General features: G+C 33.3%; 1 protein-coding gene across 15 annotated transcripts in view; it reads right to left on the bottom strand.

Annotated features, from left to right (window-relative positions):
* The window catches only part of CACNA2D1 (calcium voltage-gated channel auxiliary subunit alpha2delta 1), a 512,731-nt gene that overhangs the window by 185,270 nt on the left and 304,915 nt on the right, over positions 1–22,546 (bottom strand). For all 15 annotated transcript variants that reach the window (XM_073238917.1, XM_073238921.1, XM_073238916.1 and 12 more), the window contains exons 5-6: positions 17,476–17,517; positions 5,548–5,677 (exon numbers count right to left, since the gene is read on the bottom strand). In XM_073238917.1, the coding sequence (XP_073095018.1) occupies positions 5,548–5,677; positions 17,476–17,517 (172 nt within the window). The remainder of the gene's footprint in view (positions 1–5,547; positions 5,678–17,475; positions 17,518–22,546) is intronic.

Genomic DNA, 22,546 nt, shown 5'->3' with positions numbered 1-22,546 from the left:
GTTGGGATAGCATAATGAAGTGAGCTATTTTGAAACAGTTAAATGTAAACTATTAGTTACCGCTCTATAATTAAATGGTGTCCATACCTTGGAACATAATAGTTGCTGAAGTTTACAGGAAACTGTGAAAGGCTATCTACACAATTTTCAAAGGCAGGGCAGCTTTTTCTTCTGTAATTTTTTACTGACATTATTTGATATACAATAGCTCTATTTTTTAAATCAAAACAAGTGAATATCAAGGGCAGTATTAGTGATTATAAGTAGTCCAAACTATTAAAAGCAAATAGTTTCAGTAAAGCATAGGAGACTTCAAAACATAATACAACTTCCGAAAATTCTTTTTATCAAAATTATTATCATTGTGATAAAAGTATGTTCCTTTTTCAATTTCTGAAGTGGAAATAATAACTGCCTTGCTAATATTACAACATAAGCTTAAGGACAAAGGTATCTTGTACTTGAAAGTGTTCATTCTAAGTTGGTGTTGCTTATTATTTCCCTTATTAACATATACTCTCAGAACTATAACGATTCTATAAATAAATAGGAACATAAATTTTTATTGATCATTGACTAGAATATTCTATGAAGATATTCCTTACACAAAAATGTAAAGGATTAAAATATTAAGTTCTGTGATTAAAACTAAATTGTCAGAATATTGAATCCTTTTACTAAGCCCTATGTTCGTTTTTTATATTCCTTAAACAGATAAACCAGATCTGAAGATTAAGTACGGTTTGGGTACCCTCTAAAATGAATGTACCAACCAGTAAAATTCTCCAAAATGTAAATCTTCAGAAACGCTTCTAATTAAATATTCTATTCTAAGACTTTAAGGATATCACTGATCAAAAAATAATCACATTTCAATTCGAGGGACTTTAAAAGTAATTGCCTTTGAGAAATTAGAACATTAGATTTCTTATGAGAATCTACACAACTGTCTTTTAGTGAAAGAAGAGGCTGTTTCCTTTAGTTAAGCCTTCAATTAAAGTGCACTTTCACATTTATTAAATTCAGAAACCTAGAACAACCCTGTAAATCTGGTATATTCCGATGAACTGCATAAAGAATACCAGTTAATTATTAAATTTTTGAGATCTTGTTGACATTTCTGATTTTATTCCTGTGTCATTTACGCACACAGCCCATAACACCAGATATGGATTTTAAAAGAGTGCAGGCCAGGCAAGGTCAGAGTCTCACTAATGAGATTTCAGCAAAAAAGGAGAAGCCAGTATTAAGATAAATGGGACTAAATAATCCAAAGACAGAGTGGCTTCTCCTTTTAAAAAAAAAAAATCACAGTATATTTCACAGTATATCTCATGACTTCTGAAAACATTTAAATATTTTCTTACTGATTTTCAAAGTACTATTTTGTCCTCTGACAATCAAAATCAATATCCTCTGCAGATAGATGTTTACAAATAGTTTATTATAAACTGTAAAGAAAAATACGTATACAAAATAAGCTCTTTTTTAGGATACTAAAAACAGATATGTGTATACTATATGACCATATTCTTAAATCTATGCTTGGATTTACCTTATGCATCATATTTCACCTCTGTTCTAGCATAAAATAGACAAAGACAATTATGAACATGATTTCAATTAAATAAAAAGAAAAAGAGAAATGGTAAGAAAATGAAGATTCTTATGCCAAGTACTTTACTAATTCCTATGGAGAATTCTGGCTGCCAAGTAATGTAAATTAATTAAAGTTAACTCAAAAGTAAAATATCAGGAACTTCATTTGTCATAATGATTAAAAGTATAAAGTTTGATGTATAGAATTTACTTGAAATCTGACCCCATTTCTTACTAATAATGTGGTATTTTATCAATATTCATTAGGAGAGACTCTGTTTCAAGTTTCCCCTTAGAAGCCTATCTGAAGATTTCCATTTTGGAGAATTTTACTGGTTGGTACATTCATTTTAGAGGGTACCCAAACCGTACTTAATCTTCAGATCTGGTTTATCTGTTTAAGGAATATAAAAAACGAACATAGGGCTTTAAAAGGATTCAATATTCTGACAATTTAGTTTTAATCACAGAACTTAATTTTTTAATCCTTTACATTTTTGTGTAAGGAATATCTTCATAGAATATTCTAGTCGATGATCAATAAAAATTTATGTTCCTATTTATTTATAGAATCATTATAGTTCTAAGAGTATATGTTAATAAGGGAAATAAAAAGTTAGAGTAAATAAATGAGATATTATATTAAGAGTAGCATAGAGTCAATCATCTAGACAAATCAAATAATTATTATTAATCAGGTCAATGGAACTGTACAGTCTACTGACCTTTGATGTTTGCAAAATTTATACACAAGGTAATTTATTAGACAGTAAAATGCATTCAAATTATTTTAAGTTCTAATTATCTATGAAAAAATAAGGCTTTTTTTCCCAATTGTTTTATTTCTTAAACATCATCCCACTGAAATATAAAGAAAGTCAATGTGTTTTTATTTTCTCTGGGTAAGCTACTCCTAAAGAGAAATCTTCCTCCTATTTTCAGCCTTCTAATAGTTTAACAAAAATATCCCTCTCCTTTAAGGGGTCTGAAAAACACAATGAAACATTCCATTTGGAGTATCAGTTAGCATCTGCATTTTAAAGTTATTCCATAGGACTACTGAACTAAACTGTAAATTGCAATTAGTTTCAAGAGGTGCTATTGTTGGAGACCTTCATTTTCTGTTAAGTATATTTAAGTTTTGCCACCATGGTGCACAGTTCTAGAAGAATAAAAAGCTTTAAAAAATGTGCAAGTACTGATGTCTTTCATTGAGAATTTAATGGAAAATTTGAGGATTTCTGGATAATTACTACTGGATGATTACCTGAACTTCAAGGAATTTTCCCATAGAGAGAAAAGGACTGACTGTTTTACATGAATATAAGTGGAAGAGAGTATGAAGAGCTTCATTAAATATTCCATACACCTGAAGGGAGAGGAGGCTGCGGTGAAAGCAGGCTAGCAGGGTAGCTGGTAACTGAGTCTATATGCAAAAGGGGTCTGAAATAGTGTCTCATGTGCCATAAAGACCTGGAAGTAAGCTCCAGGCCCCACAGTTCAAGGCCATATGGAGGTGCCTCATGTGCATACATACCAGCAAGTAGGTTCAAGCCATCCTCTTTCCCAGTTTATACTAGGCAAGGGTGCTCATTCCAGCAAAGTACAGGGTTGTGGCCCACTGCTTCTTACCATCATATCAAACACAGAAGAGAAAAATCATTTCAGGGGCAAAGCTCTTAGAAACAACCATCTCACTTCCCCCAGCTGCTAGATCCAGAGCAAGCCGATTAAAACAACAACACTCTTAATCCTGTTACTTTTCCTTTTTGGGGGGGTTAAAGAAAAACATATAATCTATGAATTTGTTCAGAGCATCCCTTGTGACTAGCAATACTGCACAGAGGGCTTCCTCTTGAAGAGTGTAAGGAGGTCAGTGGGCAGAGCTCTGGCCCCACTGCATGTTTTGCTTTAGTTTTTTTTTTTATGTACAAGTCTTCCATGTAAACATATTTTAAATAAAGTATCCCATAAAGCTATGTGACTTCTAATATATTGGTGACATTTATAAATTATGGAATTTCAGGAGTAAGGAAAAAAAACAAATATGAAGCAACAGAACAGAAACACGATCACAAAAACTTTCTAACAAATTAAAACCATTAAAGTTGGCATCAAGTTTCCTCAACCTAGTAATATAGGCTGTAAAATAGTGCCATGCTAGCCACAGAGTATGGACAGAAAAATGTTTTGACACAAAACTTCTGTAGCCAGTTTGTTCTTCTAATGTGAATTCAATAAGAAGATGTAATCTTAGAGCAGTAAGATTATTTTGTTGACATAGCCAACAAACAATAGGTGGTAAAAAACTTGAAACAGTTACATGAATAATGTTTTTTAAAGAATAAAATGCATAACCATACTGCTCAATATTGTCTGAACAGTTGCTGTAATAGCTATAAAATATAAATTGCGATATGCCAAAAATTAAAAAAAAAAGAACACAATGGACAAAGTAAATAAGGAAAACAAAAAAAAATGAATGTAAATCCCAGTTATTCACAAATGGAGTGGGAACTAATAGGGTGTGTTGGATTGTAAAGAAATCAAATTATGTTTAATTCTCATATGCCAACAGAAACTACCTATATATAGAAATGTGTTTCTATTATAGAGAAAAATCATGTAGAATGATATCTTAGAGGAATCGACAAGAAAAGATATATTTTTTACAACATTAAAAAAAATAATTTGAAAGACATGGAAGTCATGAAATGAATCATACATGTATTTACAAATTACCTTTGAAAACATCTCAGTTAATCCAAAAATAAAAGCTAATTTATATTATTAGTTCCTGTACTTAGTCCTCTGTATCTAAATAAACTTTAACTGTAATTAACATTAATACAAAGCACTTAATATGAGTTTGGCACTATTATGAAAACTTAAATATATTAAATTATTTTGCCCTCAAATAACTTTGGGACTGGTTGTCTTACTACCATTTTGCAGGTGAGAATATGCTTGCCCAGAAAGTTACAGGATTTACCCAAGGCAACAATACTGGTGAAATTTAGATTTGAACTCAGGCAGTTCTGGATACCCAGTCTCTCTAACACAGGAGAATGTATGAAAGATCGTTCAAAGAATCTCATGTGGTTCTTTCTTCTTATGTGAGTAGGCAGGCTAGGTGCAGCTTAGAGAATGGTTACTATGGAAGGCCAGAGCTCTGACTGAACAGAGACCTTGCTTTCCAGGCCGGAGCTGGTTCTCACTGATGACGAGGTGGCCCTAAGGAGAATTCCTAGTTAGAATGCCCTTACTATTATCTAGGAGGTCTGAGAAACCTCACTGGCACAAGCTTCCTCCCCTGTAACTTTCTAATTAACTATTTCCCTCCCTTTCTCACAGAGAAACTTTGTCAATTTTAAGTACTCCATTCAGTGGTTTTCCCTTTCTTTTAGGTCTATCGTTTGTTCCTTCTCCAACATTTCTTCTTATCTTGAGCCCACAATATATTGGGAAGCTATATTTTACCTATATCCTAGAGTAGGGCAGAGAAAGACATACACGGAAAGAGACTGAAAAGCATGATATGGTAAGAACTGGAGAAATTCTAAAATGTACATCTCTCCCCCTTTACCAGTTTGTGTGGTTGTGCACATATGTTTGTATGTATGTGCACATGTGCCACATAGTTTTGATTTTTAAAGAATATTAAGTTGTTGATGGCAATTGGGAAGGCAGAGTGATTTACTCAACCATAGAATAGGAGAACTCCATTCATTCAGACTGTGCTACAAATACCCATGAAATGAGGCCATATGAACATAAACTGTTTTGAAAATCAAATGAACTTCTTTTATATGAATCAGTGTTTACCACAGACTTGTTTAATGACATGTAAATAAAACCATCACATTTGCATTTTTTTTTCCAAAAATGTGATAATGAAGACATCTGAGGACATAGTATCCCAACAGCTGCTCACATCCTTTTACTTACAGCCCTCATAGATGTCGGTGGGAATATGGACTGCCGCATGCTGATAGGATATTTGTCGCCCAAAATTCGCATCCTCAATAAACACGGGTTTTATCCTCTGGCTGCCTGGCTCGCTGTCATTTTTTTCAGGCTATATAGAAGAAGAGGGACAATAAATGGAATATTACAATTTATGCTAATACAGGTATTCTCGTATCTACATATTCATTCGCCAAATGCACAGTCTTCAGAAAACAGATCTAAAAGAATATTTAAATACATTGCATCACAATGACATCTAAGTAGACTTACTGTGATGATCACTTTGCAATATATGCAAATATTGAGTTTTATTTTTACATCTGAAACTAATATAATGTTGTATATCAATTACACCTCAGTTTTTTAAAAGAAATCCAGGTAGAAAAATAAATAAAGATAAATATAAATAAACACATAAAATATAGTACCATGATGACACCAGATACACAACTGCCATTAAGGTATCAGGATCCATTTTACATCTTTATGGTATTACTTACATTATAACCAAACTTTTCTCATAATTTCCTCAATGTTGGAGTTAGTCAGAATCATCCAGAAAGAACCACAGCTTTTTCACATACAGTACTTACTAAATTATACCTTTAAAGAATAAGATGACTGCCTTTAAATATAACTGAATTAAAATTATCCCCTTAAAATAAATTTTACTATTTATGCTACAAAATTTGTATTGTGCAGCTGAAAATATATCTTGATTTGACAACTAATGGTATGCATGAGTGCAAAAAGATAGCAACAAAAGATTATTATCATGTTCCTTTGATTTCTACATGTTTTCCTGGTATATCAATTTTTGTTTTAAAAAAGACACTATCATTTTAAAAGAGATACCAGGAAAGAATAGATCTTTTGTAACTCTTAAGTAAAATTCAATTCTAACTTCAACCAATTTGTCTCCTTAGGAGCCAAAATCCAATATACTGATTTAAGAGAAGCCCACAGGAGTTTCAGGTTGAAGATTAATTTTCTATCTATTCAAACTATGCTTTTGATACTTTAATATCTCCTTGCCCTCCACTGGCAGGAAAGTAACAATCTTACACATTTATCCAAGATTCACCTTAACTTTTTTTTTGCTAATTATGTTAAATATTTTATTTCCAGTTCTATTTTGTTTTAACTGTTCTCTAACTGAATTTTTAAAATTAAATTAAGACCTATATTTACAACTCCATTTTAGAGATGGGTATTTTCCATTATTACAAAGGCAATCTCAAAACTGAAAAAAAACCCACAACTTTTTATTGTTTTGGTTGCGCACTACAGAGATGCACACTACAGAGATGCAAGTAATAAACATTAATTGGACAACCAGGAAATTCTGTAAGAAGGTTGGTAGAAAACAAAGCCAGCAGGTCTACAAAGAATAGTTGCCCAATTTTGCATATGGTTCCAAAAGTTTAAATAAGACAACACATTGGTATCCTGAAACATTTTTAACACCCACATACACAGGTGTATTTTTTTTCCTAAGGAAACTAGAAACTGCAACATTGGAAAGATGAATTAGACACAAATATGAGCAATATGGCTTAAAATACAAACAAACAATGGTTTTTAAAGCTGCAGGTTGACCCATCTTTATGTAATGAAATCAATTTATCAGGTCATGAACAAAGTATTTTTAAATGAAGCATTACTGAAAGAAAATATGAAAGTACACTATATTTAATAAGATGAACTAATATGTGAAATCTCTGGTTCAGTGAGACATGACTGTGTCTCACTGTGGGTATGTTCAATAGGAAATATAAAATTAGTCATTGATAAATATTTGAGAAGTTTTTTTTTCTTGCAAAAGTCACAGACATATAGTAGTTCTTCCATTAACAAACTGAATATACAAAGTAACAACACAGTGTTGAACCTCTGAATTTATCAAAATACCTCTTGAAGAATCAGTAATCATACTCTTTTCTAAAAGAGAGGTTGGGTGTGCCATTGTCAAAAAGGAAGGACAGATCAAAGATTACAAGGCAAAGAGAATCTGTAGAGCAAAAGACCTGAACCTAACACATTTTTCTTGATTACAATGGTTAACAAAGGAAAAAAAGAAAATGGTAACTGGGATTTGGTCTTGGATTCAACCATGAATTTTATAATACATTTTAAAATCCACACTTGTATAATCTGTTCCTGACTTGAGTAAGAGACAGGCACATTAAAACAAATTACTTTCAATAAGAACAATGATGTCATTATTCTTCTTGGCAGCAAACAGTCTGAATTTGCTAAAAGTTTCAACATTTATTTTAAAGCAGTTAGTTCTCAAAGAGTGGTCTTTGGAAAAGCAGCACCAGCATATGCTCTGAAAGTTCCTCAAATGTAGGCTGTCAGGTCTCACCCCAGACCTACTCAGAAACTCCAGGGGAGGGGCGAGGACTCAGGAACCTTAAACCCTTCAGATAGTTCTGATACAAACTAGGACTGGGAGTCCACTGCCTTAAAATATCAGTAGTTTAATTAAGCATACATTTTTATTTAGAACTACACATGAAAAAAATTAGGGCTATTTATCATAAATGGTTTAACATGGTCACTAAAAATCTCAAATATTCTCACCCTGGAATTAAAGTTTCTGATAAACTAAGATTTATCAGACCACATCCAAGAAGAAATAAATGATCATATCCCTTTCTAGTATTTTTTTCCCCAAAATGTCTCTGCTGAATTCTCCAAATTACTGTATATAAATGTGTAACAGAAATTGAGCAGGTCAATTCTAAAATCTATTCAATGCATTTGGTAAAATACATAAGTGAAACATGAGAAGCATATTTCTCAGGATACTCATCTAAGTACAATTTCAATTATTAAATAATAGATGAGATCACTCAGAGACAGACATACAGGCCAATACTGGATGGGTTGGCTATTCTATTCTACAAGCAGTACATATTAGCAAATTTAATTTGAAAAGTCACAATGATAAGTCTATGACAGAAACAAAAGGTTCTTCCATATTTAATGTATCTCAAAGAGAATACTCTTAGAATTGATATTTATAATAAAACATTTGTTTTTAATACTGTTACTTTTTCATGTTAACTTAGAAACAATTCATCACAAAATGTTGAGAAATTAAGTTTATATATTTTTTGCTTAAATTACAACAGAAACTAGCTCAGTCACACACAACACACTATTCAGAGTGAACATGATCATGGAGAAACTTTGTTCATAATCATACTATGGTCAGGTTTATCTCCCCCTGCTCTATATTATTTATTGAGACACCTGCAAGACAGAAAAGTTAGTTGATGCTGAATTAAGGTTCACGTAGACCCTCTCTACAGAAGTTATCAAAATTAGTATTTCTATCTCACTAGTAAGGAAGTTAAATGAATGAGCTCTTGTGTAATGAATGAAATTTGTCAGTAACTAAAAGCAATAGCCCAGTATACAATTCACCAGTACATATGTGTGTATGTAGTACTGTAGTCTCACCTTTAACCAGTTTCCCTTTCTGCAGCTCAGTCGCCTATGGTCAACCCCAGTAGTCAGGAAGCAGATGCTCCTCCTTCTGACCTATGGTCATAAGGTCAGTAGTAGCCTAAGGCTACATTACAATGTCTACATCATTCACCTCACTTCCTGTCACCACATAGGTATTTATCATCTCACATCATCACAGGAAGCATCATGGTGAGTTCAGTACAGTATTTTGAGAGAGAACACAGAAACCACATTCACATTACTAGTATAATACTATATTGTTATAATCATCCTATTTTACTATGAGTTGTTAGTCTCTTACTGTGCCTAATTTATAAATAAAAATTTATCAGTGTATGTATAGGAAAAAGCATAGTATATATAGGGTTCTGTACTATCCACGCTTAAGTCATCCACTGGGGGTAAGATATTTTCCACATGTGGGGAAAATGGAAGTTCTTAGGGCCAAGATCCTCACCTGACCCTAGACCACCTGATCATGCAATTGGCCTACTGCTAGGCTACTGCTTCCATGCCCAAAGGCAATAAGCTATTACTGACTGAGTCACTACATAATGAGCTCTGCCCAGTGCTCTGGAAAGAAAGACAGTGGAGGATTACAGACCTGCAGATTGTTGGATGCAGGCATGATTCTAGTGCAGGGAGGATAAAGCCAGATATAAACTCTTTTACCCCAAGAATGTTCTATTGTCTTTTCTTGATCTCACTGAATCATATCTCACTGAATTTGCCTGGGGCCAAAACCCTTAGGCAAGACACTATGGATAAGCACGGACAGCATATTTTAAAATTTTGACCTCTAAATACATTTTCTTTCTTACAACTATTTCATATTGTTTACAACAGGGCCTTGCAACTTTTAAAATCTAGATGCTACTGATTTTAGAATTTTTTAATATCTAAATTTTAATGGTATTCTCAGAATCAAATAAAATTTTAGATACATAATATGTCTTTAGGCATTGCATTATTATCCAATACAAATAATTCCCATGGATATATGATACTTAAAATAGACATTCATAGAGTTACCAAGTCTGAAAAGCCTGCATACTGAGATGTTGGTATCACTTCTGTGGATTAAAAGGTAACGGTGCCTCTGTAAACATTTAGTTCACCACTGGAACCTGAACCTACTGTGGTGCCCCACCAGTTAAGGCAGGTTGCCAGTTCTGATCCCTGCAGAGGAAAGCCTCCTTTTTAGTAATTCACTTGCATCAGTTAGAAATGGAGATTCATCCATTTCTAGTTAACAAATCCTGCCCAGTTAACAAATAATGAATAGAGAGGAAAAGCGGCTGAGGCCTTATTCAGCCATAGTTGTTCTGGGCAGGTTTCTGAGGCTGGGCTGTATGTTAAATAAAAACACTGTTGAGAGGTGAGGCTCAGAACCTCATCCCCCCTGCTTTGAGAGAAATCTTCTGCATCCGTGGATGGTTTGTTGCCCTTGTCTGGCTTGGATTGGCACATGGTCTGCAGGCACACGCCTGATCATCTGCAGTTGCTCTCTTGCAACACTAAACTATGTTTTCTACCTTTATCTTGCATCTACCTACCACTTCAGCATTTTATTAAAAATAAAAATAATAATAATAATAAGGGGAGAAGTGTGGGAATCAACATGTAAATCAAGTATAAAAATCAAACGAATATTCATATTTGAACTGATTGTTTATAGGTCATAATGCGTGATCAAAACCGAAAGTTTCTGTGATGAATGCCCTTGTACTGTTCACCATGTAAGAATTTATTCACTATGTAAGAATTCGTTCACCATGTAAGAACTTGTTCGTTATGCTTCAGAAGATTGGAGACTGACGAGAGTTAGGTTTGAGATGGATTAATGATTGTACATTGAGCATTGACCCCCCTATACTGAATTTTATTGTTGTTAACAACCATTTGATCAATAAATATGAGAGATGCCCTCTCAAAAAAAAAAAACAACACTGTTGAGCCTCCTGAGTTAATTGATTTAAAGCTGCTATTTGCTCCTCGAGGATGGTATGACTCAGAGAATTACTGAGTAGATGAACAGAACTAGAAAGGAAATGTGAGTTGGATAATGTGGAAGAATGACCAACTGACGACTGGAATATAATATTTGTACTTATTCTTTGCTGAATCATAAAAACAAGAAACATTTCAAATTTTGTATTTAATAAATAGCCATATTATCCTTGCAAAAAAAATATGAGTTTAGGTCATCACATTTGATGAAGAAATAAGGCTTTTTTTATTTTGTATAAATTCAGAAGATTTCACCAGCTCATCACATAATTAAAATGTCATAATTTCTTAGATTTACCCTGTGGAAAAACTACAGAATTAATTCTTCAGAGGCAGTTTATTTAACATATAAAGGAAAGAACGTTTTAAAGTTAATACAAAAAGCAAATTCATAACAGTAGCAGTCAAGAGAAAACTGAAGAAATATTTCTACTTTTTAAAGATCAGGTTCACTATTAAGCTTCCATGTAGTCTTCCACTACTAATTATGATATATAAAAGGGAAGGAAGAAACACTTTGAAATAAGCAGACTGGGAAAAGAAGGAATAGTATAATAAGTAGCTAAAACTGTGCATTAACACAAAGAAAAATAGCAAGTTAAGACACACTGTAGGGGATTAAAATCTCAATTATACTATAAATTGGTCACAAGGATGGTAGTACAACATGGAGAATATAGCCAATAGTTTTGTAACATCTTTCTATGTTGACAGATAGTAACTGCCTTAGTTGGGGTGAGGATTTAATAAAGTGGGTAACTGCTGAACTACTGTGTTGTATACTTGAAACCAATATTGTGTATCAACTATACTTCAATAAAAAAATACTATAGGGATATTACAGTAAAAAAATACATACATTTTCTAAATCTGGCTAGTGGGTCAAAACAAGAATGAATATAAAACTGAACTAAGTCAAAAGGGATACTGATCACAGTAATAGCCTGTTCTAGAATGTTAAGAGCCAAAACAGACATTCCTCAAATAACATATATTGAGGTTGCTGATAAGGATTTCAATATAACATTTTAAAAAGCTGAAATACAGAAGCTGAGAAAATCTTCAAAATAAAACATAAAATAAAAATAAAAAATAAAAGCATGATGAATGAATGCATGAAAATCACCTCTCCGAAGAGCTACCTAGCACACAGTGAAAATCAGAGCCATTAGACTCTGTAAGTGTGATAACAAGAAAAGCTAGGGTCTGGTTTAAATTCTATGTGTAGCATGACATTTTCAAGTCACCAGCATTAGAAAGAGATATGATACTAGAAAAATATATCCATATCTGTTTTATATATTAATATGTAAACCTAAATTTTGGGAAGAAGCTGATAGACTATTTCTCCACTAAGGGATTATGAAATGGTGTCTGACATAAGAGAAGCACTATGTAATTTCAGATAGCCTGAAAGTTCAATACAGCACACCCCCATGGAAACCATATAATACTATACATTATAAAAGAAAAACATTTAAATGAGGCCATTTAATTTCTAAAAAATTATAAGCGCACATTTTTATATTATGAATATTATGATAGATAAATACACTTTTCAAGATACTGTCTGGGTAAAAGAGGTTAAAAAAAAAAACTTTGCAAGGTAAAAAGATCAATTATTTTCCCTTGATATCCAAGGCAAAGACTGGCTAACACCATATAACTAAGGTACAGTCAAAGAGCCCAGACTCCAAGATCCCACCATATTTACAATGAAATGAAAACCTCTCTATGGCCTGCATCACTCCATGTAATAGAGTTCTTGCCTGACTACTCAACCGGATCTCCTTTCTGCTGATCTTGTTCGTGATGTTTCCGTCACAGTGGTCTGCTTTCTGCTCCTATACATATGCTCTTCCTGGTGTAGACACCTTGCGCTTAAATGTTTCCTCTGCCTGATAGGCTTTTTCCCTGGGGTCTTTTCATTGTACCCATTCATTCTCCAGGTCTCAACTGAAAAATACTATCTTGGAGATTTCCCCACCTAAACTGCCTTCCATAAAACCTTGAAAATATCACCTCCTTTATCACCTTCAGAGCACCAACTAACTGTAGTTATCTAACTTTCTATGTTTGCTGTCTCACTATACTAGCAAATAATCTCCATGAGGCAAGAGACCTCACTGATACTGTACAGTTGTAACCCTACCACCTAGCAAATCACCTAGAACTGTAATTTGCTTGACCTATTTAAAATATTTGTTGAGTGAATAAATAAACTTGAATTCATGTTTCCTGGCCCCAAACTTAGGCTCTGCTATTATGGGATGAAGAAAGGCCAAACACTAGCAGCAGTCTGGTAAATGAATAGCCATGCCTCAGGCAGAAATCTAAATTCTTCTTCTCATTCCAACTCTATGAATCCTTGCCACATCTCAGGTTTTATTATTTACTTATTTATTTTTTAAGAAACAGAGGGAAACAAGATCTCTAAGTTTCCTTCTATCTCTAAAAATTCTAATTCCGAAATCTGAAAATGCACGTCTCAATTTAGGGCAACACATTAAGAAGTTGCCTTCTCTCTACAGTCACTTTTAATGTACTATTTCACATTTCATAGATAAAGTTACCAATTACCTTCTCTGGTTTAATCTATTTCATATGGGTAATAGCTTTAAAAAATTTGTGAAAATTAATAGTGACAGAAGATGAAACTGTAGCAATATAAGTGGTGCTGACCAAACAGAAAGTGACAAAGGCAACACTTCCAGCCTAGCACCAGCTCTGGTCCAGCCTCGCGCTACAAGGTACAAGCACTGATCCGTGTAGTTCAATTAGGCAAGCTGGTGAAAAAGTTAAAGTCATCAAGAAGATGGATTTATATTTACTAGTGATAATAAAGCCATGTTCATATGGCCTGTTGAGATATTTCTAATGGTAATATGAAATTATCATAATTAACAGAGGCGTTTAATAACTAAGAACCCATAAAACCTTTACACATATTCTTCTGGGGATTTTTTATGTCCTATGCAATTAAATATTTTGTAAAATTTCATTTTATTAAAAGACTTAGAAGCCTCTTTTGAGTTATCTCAATATACTAGTTCAGTAATATATATAGAATTTATGAATAAATTTATGAATAAATATTCTTATATTGGGAGGTGTGCATTGTTTTAACTGATACGCATCTGCAACCAAAAAAAGTTACAAGATACCATTCAAAACAATCCAGTGCCTGTACTTGTTTATCCTGTTTTACATACATTTATAATGCCCACATAATGCCACAAACCCAGTGAATAGTCATTGAGTTCTAAACAAATACACTACCTCTAGAAAGAACTGGATGTGGAATCTAAAAGAGAATTATACTTACCATTACTCCAAAGACAGAGAACCAATGTTTAAACTACCCTTGCAAAAGGAACATGTGCCTGAGTGTACAAGGTATTAAAATCAAAACAGATACAAAAAATTTGGAGAAAAGCCCCAAAAATCATAAGGCAGAATTCTAGAAGAAATTGGATCTAATCTAATCTACCTAATTATTAGTTTCACAGTTGTTTCCCAATGAATCCAAATGTGGCTATATTTCACACAGGTGTGATTTTAAGGTATGCATGGTATCACTGGGAATACTGGATCAGATCAGCAGAGATTTATGATTCAAAGTCAATCTTTAATCAAAATTTTATTTTACTTACCGCAAATCACTATAAACTAACAAGTATCAATGATGAACCTTGCTGGATAAAATACAAGCCAACAAATTAAAATGAAATACAGATGGAATAATGGATAGGCAACATAAATTAAAAGCTTAAATCAAAACTACCTCTAAAAATGTTAGTCTGCAGTCTTGATTGATAAAAAGTTCATTAGAGGCCCTCCCCTCCTATTCTCATGGGTGCCCAGGGCAGGTCAGCCACTGGCCCTGCGGCAGATGACCCCCACTGCTGTCGATCAATTCCCTGCTCAACCAAATATCATGTGTGTGACACCAGATAAGTAACTTAGCTCACAAAATTTTTCTTGTCTTTGCTAATAATCATTAAAAACATAGTATGTGCTATAAAGGATTAGTGTGAACTTTAAGTGTGCATATAAAACATTTGCTGGCCTAGAATAGCATATATGTACGTTAACTATTATTATAATCCAATCCTAACATATAGCATCCAAAATATTTAAGCCATTTGTTTCTGATATACACAAGAAAAGGCAACTCTGCGTAAAGCAATTATTATACAGAAGCAATATATATTTTATCTCTATGCTATCACCTATCTGAGGATTCAACATCAGTCATTAACAGAACCTGAAATAAAGGAGGCATACTGTAAGATAGTAAAAACTTAAGTTAGAAAAGAATCCTTGACTTTCTTTAATAATTAGAAGAGATTTCATCACTGTTTGATACATATCCCCGCTGGCTCATTCTAGAATCAGGTTTATTTATTTCTGTAAAATCAAATCAAAGCATGAAAGATTAGGATTTTAAAGACATAGATAGGACGTTATATTAGAATTAATTTTAATGTAGACAAGATCCTAATAAAAAAATAAATAGCAACATAAATATGCGAGGAAATTCAGCAGACTAGCCAAATGTCACAGACAGGCTGAAGTTTTAATGTGATTGATAAAATAAAATGTAGCAAATAAATTAACTCAGTATTGACATGGGAATTCTGGGTTAAACATATTTCATTTGGATTTTGGTCAGAAACATAGATCTTGGAATTAGGTTAATAAAGGTTTGTAATGACTTGCTTCCCTTTTGCTTGCTTTGGGAATCACAAAGATTATATAGCCTGCTGGCACAGCTCAAGCCTAGGGAATCTGCTTCACTAAACTTCAGGGAATCTGAGGACTTACTGGGACAGATGTCTCTAAATACCTCAACTAACTACTTAAATCAATTTCAAAACTAAGGAGAATTCCCATGTGGAATTTTAGAAAAAAATTATTGCATTAGTAGCTTTTTTTTTTCATTTTGACATTAAATTTTCCTTTCCAATGTGGATATATAAAACATATAATGACAAATTTCTGCATTGTGTTCACATTTGTTTCTATGATTCATTTCTGATTTTTATTTTGTTGTACACTCTCCTAAGTTTTCCACATAAATGCAAGGATATATTAATGACAGTGAGATGAAAAACAGCTCAATCTAATACCCTTTCATTGTCGTTAACATATACACATACAAAAATGTTCCACTTGAACCTAACATCAATTCAAATCAATCTTAAATTTATGATAATAATATTAATTATTTTATATAATATATTCATTAACATTTCTGGATTGCCTACTGGGAGACAAGAAATGCTCTAATTTAACTTTATGTAACTTTATTAACTGTAACTGTATGAAGCTGGTATCACTATTACCTTCATTTTACAGACCGAAAGATTGAATAACAAAGGGATGATACAACTTTCCTAATTATCACACAGCTAGAAAATGGAAGAGCTGGGATTCAAATCCAGCCAGTGATACTACAGAGTAAAACCTTGTAACTATCACATTCTTCCACCTCTTTATAGCAACATACACAGTGATTTTGCATGTATGCCTTACTGTTATTTAGGGGGGAAAAAACAGTTGCATATGGAAATACTTAGGAATGAAATACCGTATCTCTAATTTATCTTAAAATGTTTAAACAAATAATAGATAAAGCAAATCTACTATTTATTTAAAATAGTATTCCTGATTAAAAAAGTAAAAAAAAAATTATTATATTGAAAGATTAGACCCATTTTAATGCTATAGCCTCTTTGAAAATAAAATTCAATACCTATGATTTATTCTAATTAAATGCAGTGTCAGAAATTAAGTTTGATGGAGTGTTATTAATAAACCTAATATCATGCTTCATAGAGATTTATAATAATTTGCCCAAACTAGGATAAAAAATTCTGACCCTTACAACATTTGCAGGAATTGGAAACAAATATTCAAATTCTGCTACTTATTTCTCAACTTGAATCACTTTGAACATGAGGGAAATCACATTGTCTGTTTTGACTTTACTTGTAGTCTTCATGTCTGTTCTTGGGGCAATGAAAGGCAGGGTAAGACCTGCCTCACCACCCCAGGGAAAGAAGCCAGGACAGAGAGGTGGGTGGGTGGGAGCCGATCTCTACCTTCAACATCACTTAATGGAGTCCAGAGTGGTTAAGTCCCGAGTGGACTAAAGTCTGTACAGGATGTAGTGGGAGTTCAGATCCAGAGAAAAACATGGCATTCTACTTCAGAAGATGCCAATAATAAGTAGTTAAAGATCACATAAGCACTAAAATTCACCACTAGCTCATTGAGTCTAACTAGTATTCTGTTTATGTTATAAACATTGTCTAAAAACTAAACCTGTTGGGTCAGCTTGCTCTGTAGAGCTAATCAACCTGGCATAATTCAGTTCATCTTAGAATTTAATGTAAAACTTTTAATACTCACATCAAGATCATCCTTTGCATTGTAGTAAACAACTTCATTGCTCTATAAAAAGGAAAAAGAAGAATGCTTTATATATTTGAAGAAAAACATAAAAATTTACTGGATCAAACAAACACTGCATACATTTTATGCACATTTTAAATATGAACGCTTCATAGTATTCCTTTCACAACATATTCAACAAAGGTGAATATAAATTAGTTAACATTTTCTAAGAACATATTAAAACACTACATCAGTGGTACTGAAAAGTGTACCTTGCATTGAGGAAAAATATCCCAGTATAGTTTTGAGAATGCTTTGTCAAAAAATATAGAATTCATAATGCAAATATGTTATACACATACACACACACCCCTAAATCATGAAATTATAGACAAGATAATTAAAATACACACACACACACACACACACACACACAAGTGGCTTAACACTTTGTTGAATCCATGACTTTCAAAATATATATATTGAGTGTTGAAATTATTCTTGAAGAAACACATTACCTGTACAATACTGGAAGAAATTTTTCATGAAATTCAGGTTAGGGAACAAGAATAACTAAATTTAGGTGAAAAAAGTATCAGATGATCTAATAAACTAAATTTTCTTGCATTCTGCCAAGTGGTGAATGAGCATTGGGTCTTCAAGAATAAATGTATATGGGCATTTCTGTTCATTATCAACGTCGCTGAAATACACAATAAATATAAATTATGGACAATAAAGTTAAAATTGTCTCCTTCTGGCTTCATAGAACCTAAGTGTATAAGTGTGCAAAACAGATCCCTAACAGGAAAATAGACCTTGTTTTGTTCCCCAAATTTATTTGCCACAGAATCTGCCTTCCCCTTTGTTGATTTGAGAAACATGCCATGAAACAGAACATCTATAAAATAAGAGTCTCTCTGAAGACCAAACACACCAAAAACTACATAAATAATAGAATCTATGATTCATAAAACTGAATGAAACCCATAAGTTTGAATTTATGTCTTTAAAATCTACAGAATTTTTTAAATTACCATTAATTGATATTTTAAAACAATTAAGTAGCTAAAGAATTTTACCATGGGTAAAAGTTGTAATTTCTGAAGCATTTCCACTGGCGATCATTTTGTAACAAAATCAAAAAACAAAATCAGAACTAATCACATAAACAAAGCAAGAGAATCTTCTAAATCCACCGAGATCCAAATCTAATTACTAGTTTATTGATCCCTCTTGCAACTCTGTAATTTATAACTTAGGAGACAATATTCAATTTCGAGTGTGGATTCCATCAAAAGTTAAATTTATCTGAATAAGTTTATCTTCACTTTACAATTTATTTCTGCCAAGTGTTTGCTTATATTTACAGAATTGAAATGTGTAGAAAACAAGGTGAAACTGCACTAAATTTTAAATGGCTCAGCATGATCATTTTTATCACTCATTAAATACCCACATAAATACCTATATACACATACTGCTGTGCCAAGACAGACACAAAATAAGGTACCATATTTTGTTATGTTAACTCTTCTTTGAAGTAATGGATACAGATCAAATATATACAACAATTTTTATGTTGAAGATTACACTTGGCCCATGGTACTAGACCGAATGGACTAAGCTGATTGGTCAATTTTTTCTTATGTGTAACACATGGTCACATATAACAATATAAACATAATTTATGTATTAAAACTAAAATTAAGAGTATCACATACAGTGTCACTAGAGAATAAAGTATGATGAACAAATACTAGTTTTAACTCAATCTTAATATTTTGGTTCTATTAAGATAAATTGTACTGGAAATTATAATAAAATGAAAAAAAGAAAATATGAAATTTTTTCCTTGTTTCTGTACTATATTTTCTATTAAACTTTATTTCTTACATTTCCTTTAGAAACTCTATATTGCTTCTCAAGCTTATTGAAAATGTATACTGTAAAGTTTATTTAAATGTTATCAATTTGCACAGTTTTCTGGACTTTGGAAGACATAGTCCCAAAAGGTGAGTTTTTCTTTAAGCAAACTATAATTAATAATAATCATAATCATAATCATAAAATAATACAGCATGTCAAACATCCATACTCCTTGTCACTGGGTATTTTTCATTTCTCCTTTTAAAAAACTTTCTGTATACATTATGCACTTTTTACATGGTCAAAATACAAATGCAAAGGGAAAAAATGTGATGTTTTATAGAAAAAAAACTGTAGAACACTTAAATCAAATATGTCTTCTTAAGTGTGTCTTGTTTTAGTAAGAACACAGACCCTTAGTGGAAGGTACAAGTGATTATATCCACTGTGTTAAAACAAAATGTCTTTTTTACCAATAAATTTGACATTGCTGTTTGCTTCAAAGCAATTTTTACCTCACTTTTTATAAATGTACTTTTCTTTCTCAAACCCCAAATTTTGCACAGCATGCACAATTCATTATTCCCTTATTTAACAAAAAAGCTCAATTGATCAATTTTAGTAGGCATAAATCTATGTAAGGAATCAGGATTTGGGGGAACCATAATTGTGCATTTAATCTGTCAACCCAGCCCACCTACATGGCAATAAGACACTAAGGAAATGGAAAACATTCATAGAGCATTTAATCTATGTTACCCTATGAAATAATTTTCCAGTCTGAGTTGACCATACTTTCTTATAGAAAATTCAATGATTGCTTCTACTGTGGCTTTGGTTTAGTTTCAGATTTAGCTTGGATATAATTTAAAATATAAGTTTGGGAAAAACCATAATTTGGTATAGCTATAATTCTCTTTCCTAAGACACTCATTCATAGTTATCTCTTCAATTCATACACATGTATATTGTACAGCTATGTTAAACTAAATCAGTCGGAAATCAGATCACTTGAATCACTGAATCGCCAAAATATATCCAGAACCAAACTTGACAGAATTGGGATAAAGGACAGTCCTCAGGAAAAAAGGGTAACTCACACTGAATCAATGTTCTGATGTTTCTATAGGGATGCATTTTGGTTAAAAATAACTCTGTTGTAGAATAAAAAGAAGAGAGGAAATTATACAGAAATAGTTAAATGGCCTGAGGGGGACAGAATTAAAAAAGAGGTAAAAGAATCAGCTGAAATCCTCTCCCTTTACCTTGTCCCTACCTCCAACCCTGAGTAGATTTGGTACAGGGAGATTTTGGGGCTTCACAACAGAGGCAGCCACACCCTACTCGCTCAACAATACTTTGGCGACCTCACTGCTGTGCTGGAGAAACAAAGATCAAGGCTATCTATACCCCGGCCACGAGAAGCCAAGTGCTCACCTCCCAATTCATATGTGGCAAGAAATGGAGGCAACTGAGCCAGTCATTGTGATTTGCTGTAACTGAAAAATACCTCTTATATTATCTTTGGGTAGCATGACCACATAAATCAAAACTTTCCCAGGTTTCAAAACAAATTAATAAGAATTTCAGATAGTTGAGACATTCATTCTATGTTAATCAATTCAACCATATGTGTGTGTGTGTGTGTGTGTGTGTGTGTGTGTGTGTGTGTGTGTTTCCTTCTGAATCAATTACCTACCCTATCACTCAAAATTCCCTTGGTCCCTCCTCCAGAAAGTATACAATTATATCAGTATCATGTAATACTTTAAAACTATGGCACATAAAGTAGTTACCACAGGCACAAATTATAGAATTGAGTTAACCTGTTTCTCTATTATCCTTCTGGCTAAATGTTTTTTATGGAAATTACTAAACATCATCATCTTGGAAGGTATTTCACACTAGCACAGAAGTTGCTGGTGGACTTTAGTGCATTATGTGCAGAACAATAGGATATAGCCAGCAACAGCCTCACACTAGGTTCACTGATGAGTTAAACCTTTAGAGAGCATTTTTTTTCATAATTTAAGCACCACCAGATGACAAGAATAAATTGTTTCATTTCTGATTTTTAACGAAGTAGTTTATTTATTTATTATCTCCTTGAAACAAATTTACTGGAATGTTCCGTGCTAATATAATACTGCTGCTTACTGAAATTTAAAACATCCCCTAGCAAGTTGAGAGATAAATTACTTCACTTTCCCAGCATCTACTGGGAGTCAAAAATTAAATCTAGGCAAAACAGACCACTCCATCTTAAAAATGTATATTGTGAGTGACAGTCCGTTGCATGCCACCTTCTTATAAAGGCTGGCCTCTGATGAATAGTTCGTTAAAAGTCTGAAGCGTAAGTACACAGCTTCCACGTGGAAGTAAGATGTTGCCAAGGGTAAGATCAAATATTAGAACTGAAAATCACATTTTATAGGTAACATCTAAGAATAAGACACACTCAAAATTCAAATGGAGATTAATTTCTTGCCCAGTTTACTAAATCTCTTTTCTTGGCTTAACACCTTACCCTGAACATGATCCATAGCCTGACAAATTTGGGGGAACTATTGTCTGTCAGTCACTTTTTAAAAAATGTATTCTTACTGTTATTTTTTTCATGCTTCAGTTACAAATATGAAGTCACTCAGTGAACATTAAAGACACTCTTGTTATAAATGAGCATATTAATGATTCCTGCCAACCAAGATTCACACTATTTAGCTCAAATGATAACTCAGATTTTCTGATTAATATAACTTCATAACAATCTAACCTGGTACTGTATATGCCCCTTCGATTGTGCCGAAGTCAAACGTGGTACCTGAGGTGAGGCCATCCTCAGCACCGTAGCTCTGTGTGGACAGAACTGAGCAGCTGTGGGGGGTGCGTGTGTGTGTGCGTGTGTGTGTGTGTGTGTGTGTGTGTGTGTGTGTGTGTGTGTGTGGTGGTACTTTGGGAATGGTGGGTGGGGTGGGAGGTGTGGACAGAACTGAGCAGCTGTGGGGGGGGTGTGCGTGCGTGTGTGTGTGTGTTTGTGTGTGTGTGTGGTGGTGCTTTGGGAATGGGGAGTGGGGTGGGAGGTGTGGAGGGTGGTGACAGGGAAGCAGGGGGAACATGAATGTGAGCAAATGTTTCCAAAGAAAGCTGAAAGCAGCAGAAGCAAGCAGTAAAGTAAAGAAGCCAAGGAATCAAAATTGTGTTAGTTTATATATAAAGA

The sequence above is a fragment of the Manis javanica genome, chromosome 6 (assembly GCF_040802235.1).
Source record: "Manis javanica isolate MJ-LG chromosome 6, MJ_LKY, whole genome shotgun sequence".
Taxonomy (NCBI): Eukaryota; Metazoa; Chordata; class Mammalia; order Pholidota; family Manidae; genus Manis; species Manis javanica.
Note: the sequence above shows the minus strand (reverse complement) of the source record. Positions and strands in the feature narration are given on the sequence as shown.